The following is a 19153-nucleotide window of genomic DNA, read 5'->3' as shown; positions in this document are numbered from 1 at the left end:
CAATATATAAGTGAGAAAATGATATGAGATTAAGATGCAAGGTATAAAAGAATGAAACTCAAGTACAAAACCATGGGCCGCGGAGTGTATACATGGCATCACTTAATTGGTGGTACCTTTTCTAAAAAGTACCTTTGGTACTGTAGTAGGACCCTACCTTCAAAGTAGGATTTCATGTATATAATTGATGTATAAAACAAAAGAAGATTAACATGCACAAAAAAAATTTCCCCAAATTGGGAATTATTCAGAATAAGCAAGAAAACAATTACTAATGTTTTCCTTGTCACAAGAGAGGGCTTCTTTCAGTAATGCCAAAGAGAAGTTTCGATCTCAGGCAAAACTATAATCGTGCCTCGTGAATTCACAGGCCATGTTGTGTTACACCTGCAACAGATGTCATGGTTGTCAATATTGGATCTAGGCAAAATCCACAAATTTGTGATTCACAATTTTCTTGTAGCAAGAAAAGTTTTGCTTTTAAGACAGGGAGGAAAGTTTACAAGCTAGACAAATCTGGAACTGGAAGTCTACAACCATGCCAAGAGGACATACCAGCTAGAGCAGTAAAGATGACTGCTCCACCCAGTTTAACTTTTACTACTATATCACCGAACGCAGGCATGCATTGACATATAGAAAAGAGACAATCATACATTTCTTAGAAGAAAAGGAGATTTAACAACAAAATTAATCACAAAGATTTGGGTGGGTTGCAGTCAACATTATAGTTGTTACACTAAGCATCTTTTGACTACTTATCCATCCTGTTGCCTCCTATCAAATTTTGCGTATCCTTAATGGTGTCTTGTTTAGCCACTTTAGCTTCACCAAAATTAGGTGATGAAATTGACTTTAATCTTCCACTCATTCAATGTTCACCTAAAAATGAAAAGCCACATCAATTGGGTCTCAGCAACTTATAAATCAGGGAATTCCATGAGAACCAACTCAACCATGGAATATCCAACTTCCCAACTACAGAGACAGTGAAGCACAAATTTTCACCAGTAAAGGACAACAAAATGTCTTGCTCCAACAAGCAAAACATCTTGAGAACAGGATCACTGCTCATTTATTGCTTTTGATCCCTAAAGTTCATCAATTGAATTTCAATACTTCAAATTAACCTCAGCATGCCTCTTGCTTTTCTGTGAATAATTTTAAGCATTTTTAAATTGTGACTCTGCTACTCAAGTGGTTTTGTCTTATTAGTCCTTATTCCATTTTTTCAATTGCTTTGCCTAACTCAAATGAAAACCGTTGCAGGATCATTTAGTAAACCCCCATTTTGGTATTCTTCATAATTGCAGGATCGTTTTCAATTGCTTTAAGGGAACCCACTAGTTTACAAAAAAAAAAAAGATGTAATTTCATGAAGCTATTCTTCATAATAGCAAAATTGGTCAAAACAAAGCTAGTAAGTTCCATATCGTCCACAGCTCTAACTTTGCACTTCTTATTTCAAAACAGATGTGGTTGTTTCTATCTTTGCTTACCTACAACACAGAAACCCCCCAAATGAGGTATGCCAGAAAATCAAATCGATAACCAAATATCACCTTAAGTAAGATTTCCTTTCATACAAAAAGTATCCCAAAACAGGAGTAATCCAAATTTATAGGCATGTTTGCTTTTAAAGTTCTTATTCCCCGACAAGGTATTATCATAAGAGACTTAAAATGTAGTGAAAACATTTTAAGAGTTGCATATCTCTATAAAGGACTTTGATAGCTCATAATGGGAGTACAAAATTACTAACATTTTTGAAGATTTGCTTCCCTCCTGTCATCCTATCAAAGGCTTTTTCAAGACAATGCAAAACCTAAATTTGTTCTTGTGGAGAACATATCCTATCAACCATCACAAAACTGAGAGAATTAGAATCCCGTATTCCATACTCTGTAATAATTTTAATCTAGCCTTCCAAAATAAGAATTGCAAATACAACGTCTAAAGCTTCATCTAAGTAGCAAAACGTAACAGATGGACAAGGGAGAAAAAAGGAAAGAAAAAAAAAAAGGAAAACGAAGACACGTTATCATACATAAGCCTTAGCAAAGAAAAAAAGAGAGGAAAAAGCATACCCTTCTCTCTCTCTCCTTTCTATTCAGTATCTGAGGGCAAATGTGGTGTAGAAGCAGAGTCATCCACCACAAGGTTCTTCAATCCAGACTCCAACAATTCCAGATTAGAAAGTTGCCCACACTCTCCTTTGTGCAAGGAGTTCTGAAAATGTGAAGAAGCAGCAGAGTCATCAACAAGGTTCTGCAACACGGGTTTCAATTCACGATTACAGAAATCCTCATACTCCCCTTTGTCGCCTCCTTTCTTCTTAACTTCCACCACCACCAATGAGGGCGTTAACTCAAAAATCTCAGCTGCAATCGTTAATGGCCCCTTCACCCCCTCTCTGGATCCCTCTAAGCTCACCCTACAATCCTTCTTCCTCACTGTAAAGCTCACCACCTTGGCAATCTCCTCTAATTTTGATATAATCTTCGATACAGGTGCACCCGACACAAATCGCGCGTCTCCACCTCCCTCCTCAAACAATCCGGAGAGATCGAAACCTGGTGAAAATGATATAATATCAAATGCATTCAAACTCGCCGGTCTTGGCAATGTAGAAAGCCTCCTCCGAGTCTCCAACTCCGACTCCGACTCTGACATAGATTGATCCGACAAAGACTCCACATCATCCTCAGCCTCCTCAGCATTACAGAGTCTAAGCGTATCATCCTCAATGTAAAATTTAATATGTTTAAAACCTTTCTTAAACCACCGATTCTCCATAATCTCCGGAATTGTAATTCTGGTTTCCGGGTTCGTATCGAGGAGCCGAGTAAGAAGCCGAGCGAGCTCCGGCGAAAACCACCGAGGGCATCGGAATTCACCCTTGTAGATTTTCTTGTACATGGCCATGATGTTCTGATCATGGAAAGGGAGATACCCAGCCATCAAGACGAAGAGTATCACACCGCACGACCATATATCAACCTTGGATGCGTCATAGCCCTTCCGGGCCAAAACCTCAGGTGCCACATACGCCGGAGTCCCACAAAAGGTGTGGAACAGGCCATCCTGCCTCATCTGATCAGAGACAGCACTAAGCCCAAAATCGGAGACTTTGAGGTCACCGGCTTCGTCCAATAAGAGATTCTCGGGCTTGAGGTCGCGGTGGTAGACCCCTCTGGCGTGGCAGAAGCCGACGGCGGAGATCAACTGCTGGAAATACTTGCGAGCGACCTCCTCCTTGAGGCGGCCTTTGGCGACCTTATTGAAGAGCTCTCCGCCCCTGACGTACTCCATGACGAAGTAGATCTTAGCCTTGGTGGCCATGACTTCAAACAATTGAACGATGTTGGGATGGCGAACGCGGCGGAGTATGGAGATCTCGCGCTTGATATGTGCGATCAAACCGCCTTTGAGGATCTTCTCCTTGTCGATGACTTTGATGGCCACGCTCTCGTTGGATCTGACGTTCCTGGCGTGGTAGACCTTGGCGAATGTCCCATGCCCCAGAAGCTTCCCGATCTCGTACCGCCCCAGAAGCAAAGATTGGTTCTCCCCGTTCTTCCTTCTGCTTGTGTTCTCCTTGCTCTGCCTGTCTGCCATGGATGATGTCTCGAACCTTCTGTTTCTTCTCCTTCAGCGATTCCGCATTTGAATCTCTTATTTTAGAAATTACAACTGGTTTTCTCGTCTTTTTGTTTTATTTGTTTTCCCTTTCTCTGAATATTATAACCTAAATCGTTTGGAGTGGGAGAACAAGGTTTTTTATAGGTCATGGATTCTCTCTCAACCCTCAACCCTCACTTCATTCGATTTAAAAATCTTATTTTATTTTATTTTATTAGGTTTTTTCCCAAGCCCCCCTCACTAATCATGTGAATTTCACACAATTTACTTTCTTATATAAAATAAATAAAATCTCTTACCTCTTAAAACACCCTGTAAATGACATGTTAACCCTTTTTATTTTATTATTTAAATTTCAAATTTTTATAATTATTAACATCCTGCATGCTACAATCTAAGGAAGAAAACAGATTATTTACAAAATCCGTTAATACCCTCCACAATCTTAAGCATCCAAACTCTTTGACTTACTAAATAATATAAAAAAACAAAAAAAAAAACATCCGTTTCTATGAATTATGAAAAAGTATCCGATCCCTCGAGATTTGGTCTGTCCACAAACTAAACCGTTAATTTCTATATTATTTAATCCGTCTCAGGTGTGTTACCAGTAAATTTCTATTACGACTTCGACCATAAATTTTGAAATTTTTTATAACTAGTGTCAGAACATTCAATTTCGCCCTTCAAATGTCGACATTTGCCAGCTGGCAAAATTTTTGAAAAGTGTAAGAGAAAAAGGAGAAGAGGCCCAAATCTAAACAGCTATATGTATTATGTTAAAAGCCCGGCCAAACGGTTGACCTTTCGATGTCTCCAACGTGGACTCTCATAACTCGGCTGACGTGTCTTCGTCCCCAACACGTTGGCTTCTATTAAATAGTTGTGGAGGCGTCTCCTAATCTAGGGGCTTCCCTGGCGCGGGACGTTGTTGGGGAGTTATAAGGTGGTTGCCTTCTCAGGCTATCTAGGGTCAAACCGAAAAGTCGTTGGGAACTGTGTAGAAAGCCAACACAATTGTCGGTGGGGATTTGATAGTTGAGTAAGAAAGAAAAAGGAAAACAAGAAATCGTGGCCGTCCACGTTGCGTAAATTGCATGTGTCACCGATTAAAAACTAAAACGTCGCAAAATATTTCACATGTTTTTCCATTTTGTATGCTGGTGCAGTTATTGATCAGGTGCGAGTAATTGAAGGGGGCTTGATTCAAGTTGATCTTGTTGGGCAGTCTGGTTGGGTAGGTGGCATTAGTGGTCCACGTAGGATAAAATAGGATATAAATTGGCGAGATTTCATTTTCTACGATACTCATGATGAACACCCGCATTGAAGGGCATATCCTTTGGTATCTTCCAAAACCAAAAACTACATCACTATTTGAAATGTAGCATGGCCTTATTTGAAGTGACATACTATTTGTACATCATTTCACGTTTTGCTTTATTTTTGCTAGGTGATTTATTATTATTATTATTATTAATTTTTATAATTTTATGGATGAATCTCAATTATGAAAATTATGGGGAAGGGATTTAATTTTTAAACATTTTGTGGTGATTTTCATGATATTTTTCACTTTTTAAAGCAAGTGAATAGACATATAAGGATAGATGCATCAATACTCTCTCAATACAATGATCGATGCAATTCATGTACAAATTAATTAACAATTCTCAATCAAGATTAGTAAGAACGTTAGGTTAAAATTCATCAATTAATCTTTTAATTACACTTAATTTTGATGTATGAGAACATGTAGAGATCTTTTAAGCGTCCACAAACCGCACTCAAACACTTTTAGTTTTTTCATCATCGAATTCTATTTTTTTGTCAGACTTCCAAATTGGGTTTTGTTAAATTTTAGTATTATAATTCACTCAGCTCAGTAGGGTTTTTCATCTATAAATACACTTATTAGTTGTTATGTTGAACATGTTATGATTTTAGCTAGATCAACTTTAAGTAATCACTGAAGGAAAGGGTGAACAAGGTACTGTTCTATTTTTTTTAAAGTTAAACTATTATGAATATAAAAGACGACTATATGTAAACATATAATAAATATAATAGAAAAACAATTGCATATAAAGAGAATAAAGAAAAAATGCAAACACATATTTTTATAATGGTTTGGTACAATCCGAATTACATCTACTCTCCTCAAACTTCTAACCGAGTGAAGGTTCCACTATTTCAAATCTTTCAACCCAAGCCTCTAAGCTTTACAATTAGATTATGATTTCAATAAATCATTTTAAACTCATGACTCTAAACACATTTTACAATCTTCAATAAATACCTCGGTCTTGAACAATTCCTCAAGATGTACCTCACATTTAGATTTTTCACTCTCAAATATTCACAAGAAATGATATGAAATATTCACACAAAATCCTAGTACAAATTTTAAGTTCAAATGATACAAAATAAAATAGGATTAAATGGTGTGTTAATGATATGCAAGTTTTAAAATACGGTATACTAAAAAACACTCCCCCAAGGCTTAAATATATACTAGAAAGATTTTAGAAAGTTAAACTTACTAAACAATGAAGTTTTGAATCTTTTTATAAGAGTTGGAAGCTTAAAATAGTTGTTAGGCATAATTTGGGGTCATTCGATCAAGCACAGGTTGGATCGATTCACTAGTCATTAACAATTAATGCTTCTAGTAGGTGACCATAAGGGTTTAGGGCTTCGATCGATTGAATACATACTACCAGAAGAGAAGATGTGTGTGCAAATGCTTCTTCACTGGTCAGGCTAATTGACTCAATCGGTTCTTCCCTACTTCAATCGATTGCATTGTAAAGTGTGTAAAAGACCTTGATTTAAGGCCTAGAACCTCTAGTAACTTGTATTCAACTTCTTAAAATTTTATAAAGCAAGTTTAGAAAGCATTTTGTTAGGAATTTGAGGCTACTCCAAACTACGGTAATCACCCTAGGGGGGGGGGGGGGTAAATAGGATGATGGTCTCTTTTTCACAAATTTAAACTATGCAAAAATAAGAGACAATTATATGCAAGTATATAATAAACAAAATAAAGACAGTTGCATATAATTTAAAAGAGTTAGGGAAGAGAGAGTGCAAACACGAGAGTTTATAGTAGTTCGGCACTTCCTTGCCTACGTCCACTCTCCTCAACCTCCTAACCGAGTGAGGGTTCCACTATCTTGAAGCTTCAACCAAGCTTCCAATTTCTTTACAATTGGATTATGGTTCCAATTCACCCTCTTGGACTTTTTGGCTCCAAGCACCCTTTACACTTCTCAAGAGTTATCTCACTCTTGAACAACCCCTCAAGTGATACCCCACACTTGAGAAAATTCCTCACAAAGATATACAAATAATGATCTCTCAAAATCCTAATAATAGAACTTTAGGCTCAAAGATACAAGAAAAAATAGGATTGAATGGTGCACTAAAGATATGCAAGTTATGAAACAATGGTGCACTAAAAAAAACACTCTTCCAAGGCTCAAATATAATCAAGAATGATTTGGGAAGGTTAAGCTCATGAAACAATGAAGTTTGGAGCCTTTTTATAGAAGAAAAAAGCCAAACTAGTCATTGGGGGTTCGACCGGTCGAGTTAGGGGTCGACCGGTTGACTAGCCGTTAGGGAAAGTGACCATTGGGCCTCAACCGAACCTCAACCGGACCTCGACCGGACCTCAACCGGTTGAGGTTCAACCTTGACCAGGAAGAGAAGGCCACTGGGAGAGAGAGAAACTTTTTGGTCTTCCTCAATCGGTCCTCTACCGGACAAGCACAACCGGTCGACCGGTCGACCGGTTGAACCGGTTGAGCCATTTTTTTGGCTCAACACTCAACCTTTTTCAACTTAAAACCTTTTAATACAAGTTTGAAAATCAGTTAACACAAGGTTTTAGTTAAAAACATGAAATCATCCAATTCTTAAGATATTTAAAACAATATTACTCTTGGATGATTTTGGTGCATAAATAAAGAATGAAATGCATGAAAGTCCTAGTGCACCAACAATCTTACAAAGAGATCTTAAGAATCTTTAGTCTTGAAAAACTCTTCTCTTTGAAGTGGTCTTCTTCTTCATGATTTCTCCATGGCTTGATTTGTCTTTGGATTGCCACTTTGGAAGTCGTCTTGCCTAATCACACTTGAAATATGATCATTAGTTCTAAATCTTATTTTGTTATCATCAAAATCAAGATTAACCAAACCTTGGTTTCACACATTTGACATAAGATTTTAATCAAAAACATGAAATCATCCAAATATAAAATGTTTTAAAGCAATTCAACTCTTGAATGATTTTAGTGACATGAATAAAAAATAAGATGGATAATCCTATTGTACCAACAACCTTACAAAGAGATCCTAAAGAGTTTTAGGTCTTGAAAGGACTTCATCCTCTTCTCGAATTTTCGTTGGCTTGTTTTATATTTATAATTGTCACTTTGAAAATCGTCTTGCCTAACATACTTAAGAAGAAATATTAGTTCCAAACTTTATTTTGTTATCATCAAAATCGAAATTAACCAAACCTTGGTTTTGCAAAATAAACCCATGTCGTAGAGTTAATTTATTGTCATTATTTTTGTGAGATTTAAACACTCTCAAAGCCTTCACTTTGTTTAAGTTTGTTTGTGATGGTTGTTGAAGCGTTCACTAAGGAGTAGATGGGTGGTATGTTATGGACATGAAGAAAAGTATTAGTACTTATTCGTGTAAGACCTCGGGAAAAGATAAACTATGGTCTAGGTAGAACTGTGTACTCGTTTTTTTAAAATATATATAGTGAATTGCTCTATAGTTGATTAACTTATAGTTTTTACATGCACAAAGTTTTTGCAAATGATTTTCCACATACATCGTGTATCCGTTCTGGGATTATTCTTTAGTTTATTCATTGAATACATATATTTATTAAATAACTTATAGAACATTTTTAAAATTGTATTTTTTAGGCTATAAGGATTACCTATTAACCTTCATTATAGGTAATTTCATGAAGCAAGAAGCTAACTTCCTATAGCAACATAGAAATAAGAGAAAAGACAAATATTAAAAGTGAAATAGAAAATGATAAAATTAATCTTAGCCTAAGAGTTCTCTTAATCATATTTTTTATGATTTTAAAATCAAGTTAAGTACACTAATGAGTTTAAATCAAAGGAAGTTTTCAAATGTTAACGATAAATTTTAAAGAAAGCTCAGGTAACATTGAAAGGAAATTAAATAATATGAAGATGTGGACCCCTTAAAGACTTAATGTGTTTAGAAAATATTGTAAGATGGTATTTATCTGTGCGCTTAGATCTAAATATTTTTTATGCATTTTAAAATTATTTTTCTTCATTCTTACTTAAGCTTTAAATGATATTTTACCTTGAAATTGGATGAATATACCTTTTAACTCAAGACCTTAGGTCTAATTCTTTCAAAATTGACTTTGAAAGATTTTTAAAAGTATTATACAAATTACTAGAAGTTTGGAACAAAAAATCGAGAGCATTTGTGCACTTTTAGTTGCAACTAATTGAGGGTGTCTTAAACTGGTCAAACCAATTGGGGAATTGACTCAATTGGTTAGGCTTGCCCATTTGAAGACTAGAGGCTCCTAATCTTTTTCTCTATCTTCTAATAGTTGGTGTATCATTGATTGAGGATTTGGCTTGCTCAATTGAGGTTCAATCGAGGTCGATCCAGGATCAATCGAACCTAAAAAATACCAATAGTCAGTTGTTGTGCTTTAATGCACCAACGACTAGTCAATTGGTTAAATCTGAGTTCTACCAATCAAGGCCACCTTCTGTGGTTTCAAGTGTTTGAGATTGTTTTCAATAAATTAAAGAGTTTTATTGCATTTATTTAGAAGAGAACTTTTGCATTGAATTGAAATACACTTATTTTTTCTCTTTCAAAACTCTTCATTTAAGTGGTTGAATCCAAACTTGCAAATTCCTTTTAGTGCATCTATGAAATCTATCCTAGTTTCTTGCCCATTAGGAGCTATATTTGTGCTAGGATTGGGAGCATTAAAACTTTTCCTACTTATTTATCTTTGAGTGAAAAAAACTTCAAGTTGGTAGAAAACTTGAAAAAATTATAATCTTCATTGGAGTCAAAGAATATAATTGTGAAGCTTAAAGGCTTGATTTGAAAGCATTGAATAGTGAAACCCTTACTCATCAGGGGCTTGAGAAAAGTAAACATGAGCAAGTTGTTGAACCATTGTAAAAGAGTTCACATATTTCTTTTCTTTTTTCTTTTACTCATTTATTATATTGTTTAATTATCACTTATCTTTTGCTTTTAATTAATCTTTTTCAAAAAGTTTTTAAACGCCCAACCCCCAATCATGGATGATTCTCTTAATTAAATTAACTTTGTTACACAATTAACAATAAAAAAAAAAAAAAAAAACAATGGTAATATCACCATATAGAAATAGAGACTACATAGCATAATTCTTTTTGTTACGAATTAAATACATCAATTTTTCAATATATATTAAATACAAGGGTTAATTTCATTTACATCTCTTAAGGTTTTGATTAAATATATGTTATGCTCATTAATTTGAAATTTTATCAAATACATCATCTATAATTTTTATTTATTATTTTTTACTCATCTATTATCTCACTTAAAAATAAGGTTGGTATTAAATGCAATTTCAAATTAACCAGTTGATTTAGTTAAATTTTGAAAGAAAATAAGTGAAATCAACCCTAAATATGATGTCATCTTCATTATTGTATATATAATTTCTTTTTTTTAAAAAAATTCTTTTTTGGACGAAATTTAAACTTTGTATAAAACTTTTTATATTATGAATTCGTATAACAACTTTTGAAGTAATGGACTAGAAAGACCAAAAAAGTGTGCTTTCACACACTCATGTAAAAATAATTATAAAATTAGAACTCTTTAAAAATATTTCAAGTTTCGTACACTTATCTATCAAATATGGTATCTAAGATGGTCAAATGTAATACTTATATCATTAAAAGATAATACCTAAATGATCCAATATAGTACTTTTAACACACAAAAAATGTTTAAAATGCTAATTATTTTTAAATAGTTGCTTAAAATTTGTACTTTATAAACTTGAAAGTTTTTATTTTGTCATTTTTTTCATATATTTCCCGATATTAAATCTTGTGCAAAAAAACTAAAAAGGAATTTATATAAGTTGTCCTTTATTTATCCATTAAAATATTAGAATTTGTTTGTTTATATTTTTTGTGAATATTTCTTTTTAAGTTTGCTTCCCAAATAAAAACATAAAACAATTTTTTTTTTATTTTTCAAAATAAAAATAATTTGCAAGTTGATTTTCAAAATAGGAAACAAAAAACTCATACAAAGAAAAGAATTGATATTGTTTTTAAGGATAAATTTTTATAAGTCTGGCCATTTCTTATTATCAAAGTCTTTAATTCACTTAAAAACTAAGAATTGAATGTAATAATTAAAAAAATACAAAAATAAATTATCCGAACACATTGTTTTTCTTAAATCTTAAGGAACCTCTTGATAACGTTAAAAAATGTTTTATTCACTTTTCAATATTTCTCTCGGGCAATCATGACAAGAATATTGGAAGCGTGCAAATTCATTAAAATGTGCAAAAATAAGGAAAATTATCACTCATATTAAATTTTGAAAAATAAAAAATTGTAGAAATTATCAAAGTACACCTTTTCGTTTAGAAAATGATTAGCGAGTTTGGTCATATTTTCTAAAACTTATTTTTAAAAACGGTGCTTTATTCTTTAACTTAAAAAAGATTTTTAAAAACAAGTTTTAAAAAATATAGTTAAATGAACCTATTTTTTCCTTTTATTTTTTAAAACTAGTGAAAATAACTCCTACTTATTCTCTAAAAATTATTCTCTATTTCACTTTATTTTATAAAATTATTATTTTAAAATCACACAACCAAACACTCTTAAAATCCTATATTGACACCTATCAGACAATATAGGTAAACTAGAATTATTAATAACAAATTTATTTTAATTATGTCGATTGATATCATCAAGATTATTTTTAGTTGAATAAAAACAATTAAATATTTTAATTTTTTATATTTAGTAAAAAACAAACAATACCTAATAATATGGATTAATTTCTTTGAATATTTTTTAATGGACTTCGACATGTAAAAAAATCTAGTAAAATGAAAAAAATTCAAGTTGCAGATAGGGCAAGGGCATACATACCCAATTGATTGGTGCATATTTGAGAATTTGGGCCTAGCCCACAAAAGAAGGTCCAGAATAGAGCCATAAAGGCTCTGGGCTCCAGTCCTATGCAAGGTACATAACCCTATATTAATTCCACCCAGACTCAGCCCAAGTTCTCATCTCCTTGTACAATCAAGCCTGCCCCACTAAGACACATTTTACTGGGCTAGATGTTGGCTCAATTCTTTCTGGCAAGCCTGTCTTTGTGATACATGGAATTTAAAATATTTTCCAAATGCTCATGATATCATTTATCACATAAAATAATAAAATATAAATTAAATGACAATGGTTAATGGTGTATAGTAATTTTAGGTAGGAATTTTTTTTTTAAAGTATAAATAAAATAATTAAAAATCTAATTAAATTACTACACAAATAAACTAGAAAATAACTCTCAATGGAAAGGTGTAAGGCACTACACCTAAGTGCACACTGGCTTGAATGAGGTATATGAGTGTGGACATAGAGCCATGAATGGAGCATATCATATGTCAGATGTGGACTATGTGGTTGAGATGAGGAGGGATGCAAGCAACTCGGTGCGTAGGTTGAGATGTGTGATCCTTACTTATCAGCAAACATAGGTTATGCTTTTGGAAAGCGTTATCTTATATCTATCTTGATGCTTAAAAAACGTCATCTTTTTACATTTTCCTTGTAGTGTTCAAAGTTGTTGCTTCTTATATTGCATGTGGAATAATACAAGTTGGGAATAAATTTCGTGCATGTTCCTTGTCTTGTCTCAACAACTTATACTATTTTGTATGTTAGTTACGTTCATATGAACATGTTAATTTGAGTCTTAGTGCCACCACAAGAAAATAAAAATTGTAGGTTTGAATGTCATAGACACTAATCACTATAATCATCTTCATCAAAGTTCACTAATCACAAAAACAAGTTATTACAAAGGTGTGTCCCGTATTTTGTCGGTCATAGAGACCCTAATCACACTATTAAGCACTAAATTAACAAAAGATGTGAAAATCAAAGTCTAAATTAAAACCCTCATAAACCACACCAAATTTTGTATCACATGCCCGAGAAAAAGCAGTGATGGGAAAGAAATCACCTCTGTGTAACTATATTTACATCATTATTAGCCATATAGTTGAATCAAACCTTTGATGGATTGGATTCACCTAGAATCAACTCAGATTGCGTTTGAAATTCTTTCATACTATTAGGAGCTAGATTATCATATCAAAAAAATTCCTTTACCTAATCACAATCCGAACCATTAACAACTGTCCCAACACCCCAAAGAACCAAGTTGAACCACGGTATGATGCTAAATATAATATATATCTAAAAGATTGCCAAGTTGGATATCTACTACTCAATTGCATTCAGCTTTTTGGTTCAGTCTAACACAAGAACCAAGGATCACAGACCCACTAATTGTCTGTACGTGTTTTGTCACAAAAATCTATTTAAGTACTGCATTACAACAAGCCTAAGAAAGGCGAGAAAGATAATGAGAAAATGAAAATATAATAAGTATCACATTGTGGATCAATTAACTTGATTGGAATGTAGGGTTTGAAGGTATCTGTACGTCCTCCCAAATCTCAGTTGAACTCTATTTGTCCTTCTCTTTGGAATTTAGGGTTTGGATGGCAGTGGGGTTAGGTAGAAGCCAGCTTATCCTCCGAAACAATCCAAGTATTTTTCAGTAAATAACAGGGAAGAGCACGTGAGTGGGCAGTTGAGAACGACCTAATGCGTATGGAAGTTGTGGAGTAAGCTGTCTGCAAGCCTCCAAATCCATTGGAATTTGTTGACAACACGTAAAAAGCTGAAGCACTTGGAAGTCTAGTTGAATCAACTTCACTTTTGGTGCTAAGATCAAGTCATGAGCATCATTGTAAGGTTATATATAAACGTTACATTGTATACTATTTAATGTATTCCAAAAATCAAACCATGATACCTTTTTCTATTGACAACTTTAGGGGCACATCCCATGTGAATTTATAATATGATCACTACTCTACTAAAAGAGCCCTATGGACTAAGGTGGGTGACTTGGGTTTTAGTCAAGGTCATCCCATAACTATCAATAGATTCATGACTATTCTACTAAAGCAGATTTCTTCATATCCCTGGTCTTCACCACTCACTGAAATTTCCCCTTCCTTCTTCAGTCTTCACATGTCATAGTTTCACTGGCTTTCTCGGAAGGTTAAGTACAACCTTGAACAACTATGCTCCAGAAGCAACATTTTCAAGCATGTCGCCATCCTGTGAGTAGGCTGGTTGTTTTTTTAGGCATAACCAAAGGAATTTGATCCTTGGGGGATGGCTACATCTTTTTTTCTTTCTTGTAAACAATCCCAAGCTGATAACCATATGAAAAGTCCACATGCGTTACGTAAAAAAGAAAGAAGATGATAGAAGTGTGGTGAGTTAGGACAATGACATTAACTCATAAACTTCTCAATCACAAATCACTCATGGCGTATCGTTGAAGATTGAATATAGAAAAATCATTCTATAGGACAAATGCTTAATGTGCTTCGTGTCATTCTAGTTTGGATTTATTTGATTGATGCTCAAATGTGATTGTAGCTAAGATGACTTATCACGTCTTCATGTCGAGTCAAAATTTAAATATTTTATTACTTATGTTAATCCAAATCTAATATGAATAATAATCATGTTGAAAAAGTAAATTCAAATACGGTATCATGTGTTTATGAGCTTTTTAAAGTATATAATAATTGAGTTGAGTTAAATATCATATAAGATTATCTGAATAATGTCTCAATTAAACATGTTAATGATTCAATTGACTCATTTATTTAAAAATAAATTTAAAATTGATTAAATATGGATTAAATACTTTGAAATTATAATTAGGTTAATCAATAAAATTATTAAATGAGTTAATTCAAATCAAATTCATGTTATATACATTGACCTAAAAACTATTTATTTATTAAATGAATTTGACTCAAACCCACAAAAAAAAACACTAAGTTCAAGTATTAGTGAATTATATCAAACTTTATCCTCCGTACTTTTAGCTTACGATGAACTCAAGTCATCAGAATCAAATATTGGACGATTTTGAGGATATTTGATACTTAAGTCACGTATAAGTGGATGAATAAAGATACCTAACAAAAACAACCACTAGAGGAAAAAAAAAAAAAAAACATTCTTGATGGGTTACAAACAGAAAAGTTTGATAAATTGTCTTATAATGCGTTTGATAATAATTTTAAGAAGTATTTTTAATTTTTCTAATATTTAAAAATTTGTATCTTTGAAGTATTAAAGATGATAAAAACACTTTTTAAGATATCATCAAATACATTCTTAATAACCAAATCGAGGTTTAATAATTAATATTAGCATAACGGTCAATTAATCAAAAGTCCAACCTTTTTTTCAAGAAAGAGAATATTTTCTTAAATAAGGCTGGACGCCATGCCCATGTTAACAAGCTTCCGGGAATCAAGAAAGAAAATACGCAGAGACGAGAAATAAATCAAAGGTCACAGCCTTTGAAACCGTGTTTTGGTGTAAAGCATGGACCAAACACTAGACTTTATCATACCAAAAAGAGCCCGATTGTGGAGGGAACGCGCCAAATCGATGTAAGGGAGGCTTTTGGGTGGAACCCGCCGGTCACAACTGGACCCTAATTTATAATGGGATGGAATGTTAGGTCATGCCCATCACAATTTAATTCTCTAATTTTCAGAAATTATATTTGAAAGGACATTGTTAGGGACGGGTGGCCTTTGTATCATCGGCCATTAATGAAAGAGATGTGGTCCATGAGCCGCCCATTTGAATGAAGATCCAGTGATGAGATCAGCAATTGCTATTTGGGGATGTAGTCACGGCCACATGTGATTACTCCTCCCAAGTCGAAATGGATATTTTAAGAATTCACCGTGGGTAAATACGTCACCGCGGTAGAAAATCTTTGCAATCACCGCATCACCTACCGGTAGTTCTATCAATAATATATTTTAGAGTAATGACTCTGAGGCTTGGATGGTCAAACTCCTTGTTGACCAATCAAAACTCACCCTTCCAGCTTTTCGTGGTTCCTCTCCGGTTCTTACAATGACTTCAAATTCACGACGTCGTCACCTGTTCCATTAAGGCTCTAACGCCGTTAACTCCTTCCCTCAGTCCCTCTTATAGTAGATTTCAGATTTGAGAATAGCCTCTCACTTTCTCTGCGTCTTTCTCTCGCTCAGAGCCAAAGGCGGGCATGGAGGATGATAGAAAAAGTGAAGGAGCTTGAAGTGATGAAATGGAGATGTTTTGGAGATTGTTGCTTGTGCTCTCCTTGGTAGTGGTAGTGGCTGCAGAATCTACATGCAACAGTACTACAGACTCGAAGCTGGTTCTCAAGGCATTTAAAGGCGTCACTGGATTCAACTCTTCTTGGGTTAAATCTTATGATCATGGGAACTGTTCGAGCCCTCCAATGAAGGAACTGAAGTTTTCTTCGCGTAATCTGAGCGGGACTATTTCATGGGAGTTCCTCAGGAACATGTCTCAGTTGCAGGCCATCGATCTTTCCCACAATTCCCTCAGAGGGCATGTTCCTGGTTGGTTTTGGTCGATTCGGAGCCTGGTTAAGGTCAATCTGTCCCGGAATCGGTTTGGGGGAAGCGTTGGGTTTGAAGGATTAGGTTCGACTTCGTCGATGCAGGTGCTGAATCTATCGGACAATCGGTTCACCAACTTGGTACGGCTCTCTGGTTTTCAAGCACTTACAGTTCTTGACCTTTCGAATAACGATCTGAGAGTTTTGCCTTCTGGGTTTGAGAACCTCACTAAGCTTGAGCACCTTGACATCTCAAGCTGCAATATTTCAGGCAATTTGAAGCCCATTTCAAGACTTCGGCGATTGACACACTTGGATGTGTCTGAAAACAACATGAATGGTACGTTCCCTTCTGATTTCCCTCCGCTCAACGGACTCAGGGTCTTGAACGTCTCATTCAACAAGTTCACCGGACTGATTGGATCCGAGTTCCACAAAAAATTTGGCAACTCTGCGTTCATTCATGCTGGCAATTTCAATGTCTCCAAAACTGCAACCCCTCCGATTGGACCCCATTCCACTCCCCTACCTCACAAACCCCTCCCAGAACTTCGACCCCATTCCTCTACCCCACCTCACAAACCCCTCCCAGAACACCTCGCGAAGAAGAAACGCAAATCAAAACCTAAACTTCTAGTCTTGTCTTTGTCGTGTGCATCAGCATTCCTGGTCCTGGCCATGGCTATCTGTACGTATTGCATGTACAGGAGAAGGAAGCTGAAGCGAAGAAACAGATGGGCAATCTCGAAGCCGATGCAGGCGGAGTTCAAAATGGAGAAATCAGGACCCTTCTCTTTCGAGACAGAGTCAGGCACATCATGGGTGGCCGACATCAAGGAACCATCCTCAGCTCCGGTGGTGATGTTCGAAAAACCGCTGATGAACCTCACATTCAAGGACCTCATCGCTGCCACGTCACACTTCGGCAAGGAGTCACAGCTAGCGGAGGGCAGATGTGGGCCAGTCTACAGAGCTGTCCTCCCAGGAGACATCCACGTGGCAATCAAAGTGCTGGAAAACGCGAGATCCGTTGACCACAACGACGCTGTACCCATGTTTGAATCTCTGGCGAGGCTCAAGCACCCCAACCTTCTTCCTCTCTCCGGTTACTGCATTGCAGGTACGGTGGCCACTGTCCACATAACCCTCCTCCAGATTTGGCAGTTCCTGACCTACCCTAATAAATAGCTTCACGTGTCCCAACACTTGTGTGTCGTACTCCTCAAACTGTTGCATGAGCCTCACTCACATCAATCTAACACGAGCTATCATTACAGCTTGGGATTCGCGGTTTTAATGATGTCATAGAATCTGATGGATGAACTTGAATGGTGTTAGATCCTCCCATCAGCTGTAAAACATTAACCCTGCGAGTGTCTTCTTGTTTGATGGTTAATGGTTTTTGTTTTATCTTCAGGTAGAGAGAAGCTGGTGTTGTACGAGTTCATGGCCAACGGCGACTTGCACCGGTGGCTCCACGAGCTTCCCACCGGCGCGCCCAACGTGGAGGACTGGAGCACTGATACGTGGGAGCATATCAATGACGGAGAAAGTGGTTCCCGTGCCTCGTCTCCGGAAAAGATGGAATGGCGGACTCGCCACCGCATTGCTGTCGGAGTGGCGCGTGGGCTCGCCTACCTCCACCATGCAGGTTCCAAGCCCATCTTCCACGGCCATCTCGTCGCCTCCAACGTCCTCCTCGCCGACGACTTCGAGCCCCGAATCGCGGATTTCGGCCTTAGGCGGGACAGAGATATCGGGAACACCGAAACTGATGTGTACTGTTTCGGTGTCGTGTTGATAGAGCTCCTAACGGGTAAGCCCGGGTCGGAAGAGACCATTGCATGGGCGAGGAAGCTGGTGAAGGACAGACTCGGAGTGAACGCGCTGGACCCGAGGCTGGGAGTCGGTGGCGACTCAGTGAGCGAGATGGTAGAGTGTCTCCGAGTTGGATACTTATGTACGGCCGAGTCACCTGGGAAAAGACCCACAATGCAACAGGTCGTGGGTCTGCTCAAAGACATACATCCTGGGCCTGAATTGAATTGAGTTGACTCATTCCGCAGCGTTCCAATTTCCAAGGCCACTGACGTACGCAACCCCTGGCTGCCTAAAGAGCGTGTAGCATCATTGTTGCAATTTTAACTTGTGGGTTTCTGTCACGCGCTTTGGCCTGGCGTGGTAAAGTTTTCTGAAGTTTGAAATAGGACCATGTTTGGCTGTCTCCATTGGGTAATTGATTCTTTTTCTTTAATTTGATGTATAGATAAAAAATTTGAAGAGGAAAAAAAAAATGGTAGACAAAATGAGGTGGGGTAAGGTGGGAGAAGGGTGGTGGTCGTTTAGGTGGGCAGAGAATCCCACTTACTGCTTGTCTCTTCTAAAAAAGCCTCATCATCCCCTCCTTTTCTTTAATTTCTTTCCCTTTTTCTTTATTTTTGTTTTGGTTTTTTCCTTTTGTTTCTTTATTTTGCTTTATTCTTTTCCTTTGTTTTCCATCTCTTCCCTTCTTTGGATAATTCCTTCCAATTTACAAAAGAAAAGCAGGCCCCCTCACCACAGACGTCTAAAGCATAAACTAACAGAGGATATGTATCTTGTAGACTGGGCCAATTGGGCATCTGTTATTTGTAGCTGCAGCCTACCAGGGTCCCCCACGAAAGGCATTGTCATTCTCTGAAATTCATTAT

General features: G+C 36.2%; 2 protein-coding genes across 2 annotated transcripts; one reads left to right on the top strand and one right to left on the bottom strand.

Moving 5' to 3' along the window:
* Positions 1-7: 7 nt before the first annotated feature.
* On the bottom strand, positions 8-3781 carry LOC117923981 (CBL-interacting serine/threonine-protein kinase 12-like). Its single transcript, XM_034842513.1, has 2 exons — positions 2088-3781; positions 8-387 (listed from the first exon to the last, which is right to left on the bottom strand). The coding sequence occupies exon 1, from the start codon at positions 3616-3618 to the stop codon at positions 2107-2109; it is 1512 nt and encodes a 503-aa protein (XP_034698404.1). The 5' UTR covers positions 3619-3781; the 3' UTR covers positions 8-387; positions 2088-2106.
* Positions 3782-16026: 12245 nt separating this feature from the next.
* LOC117923933 (calmodulin-binding receptor kinase CaMRLK) lies at positions 16027-18898 on the top strand. Its single transcript, XM_034842435.1, has 2 exons — positions 16027-17583; positions 17881-18898. The coding sequence occupies exons 1-2, from the start codon at positions 16164-16166 to the stop codon at positions 18510-18512; spliced, it is 2052 nt and encodes a 683-aa protein (XP_034698326.1). The 5' UTR covers positions 16027-16163; the 3' UTR covers positions 18513-18898.
* Positions 18899-19153: the final 255 nt, after the last annotated feature.

The sequence above is a fragment of the Vitis riparia genome, chromosome 10 (genome assembly GCF_004353265.1).
Source record: "Vitis riparia cultivar Riparia Gloire de Montpellier isolate 1030 chromosome 10, EGFV_Vit.rip_1.0, whole genome shotgun sequence".
In the NCBI taxonomy this organism is placed as follows: domain Eukaryota; kingdom Viridiplantae; phylum Streptophyta; class Magnoliopsida; order Vitales; family Vitaceae; genus Vitis; species Vitis riparia.
Note: the sequence above shows the minus strand (reverse complement) of the source record. Positions and strands in the feature narration are given on the sequence as shown.

Bases quoted from the DNA above. Each gene is read 5' to 3' on its own strand.
- LOC117923981 (XM_034842513.1), bottom strand. From the start codon at position 3,618: ATGGCAGACAGGCAGAGCAAGGAGAACACAAGCAGAAGGAAGAACGGG.
- LOC117923933 (XM_034842435.1), top strand. From the start codon at position 16,164: ATGGAGATGTTTTGGAGATTGTTGCTTGTGCTCTCCTTGGTAGTGGTA. The intron at 17,584-17,880 runs GTACGGTGGCCA...TTTTATCTTCAG, and splicing joins CTCCGGTTACTGCATTGCAG to GTAGAGAGAAGCTGGTGTTG.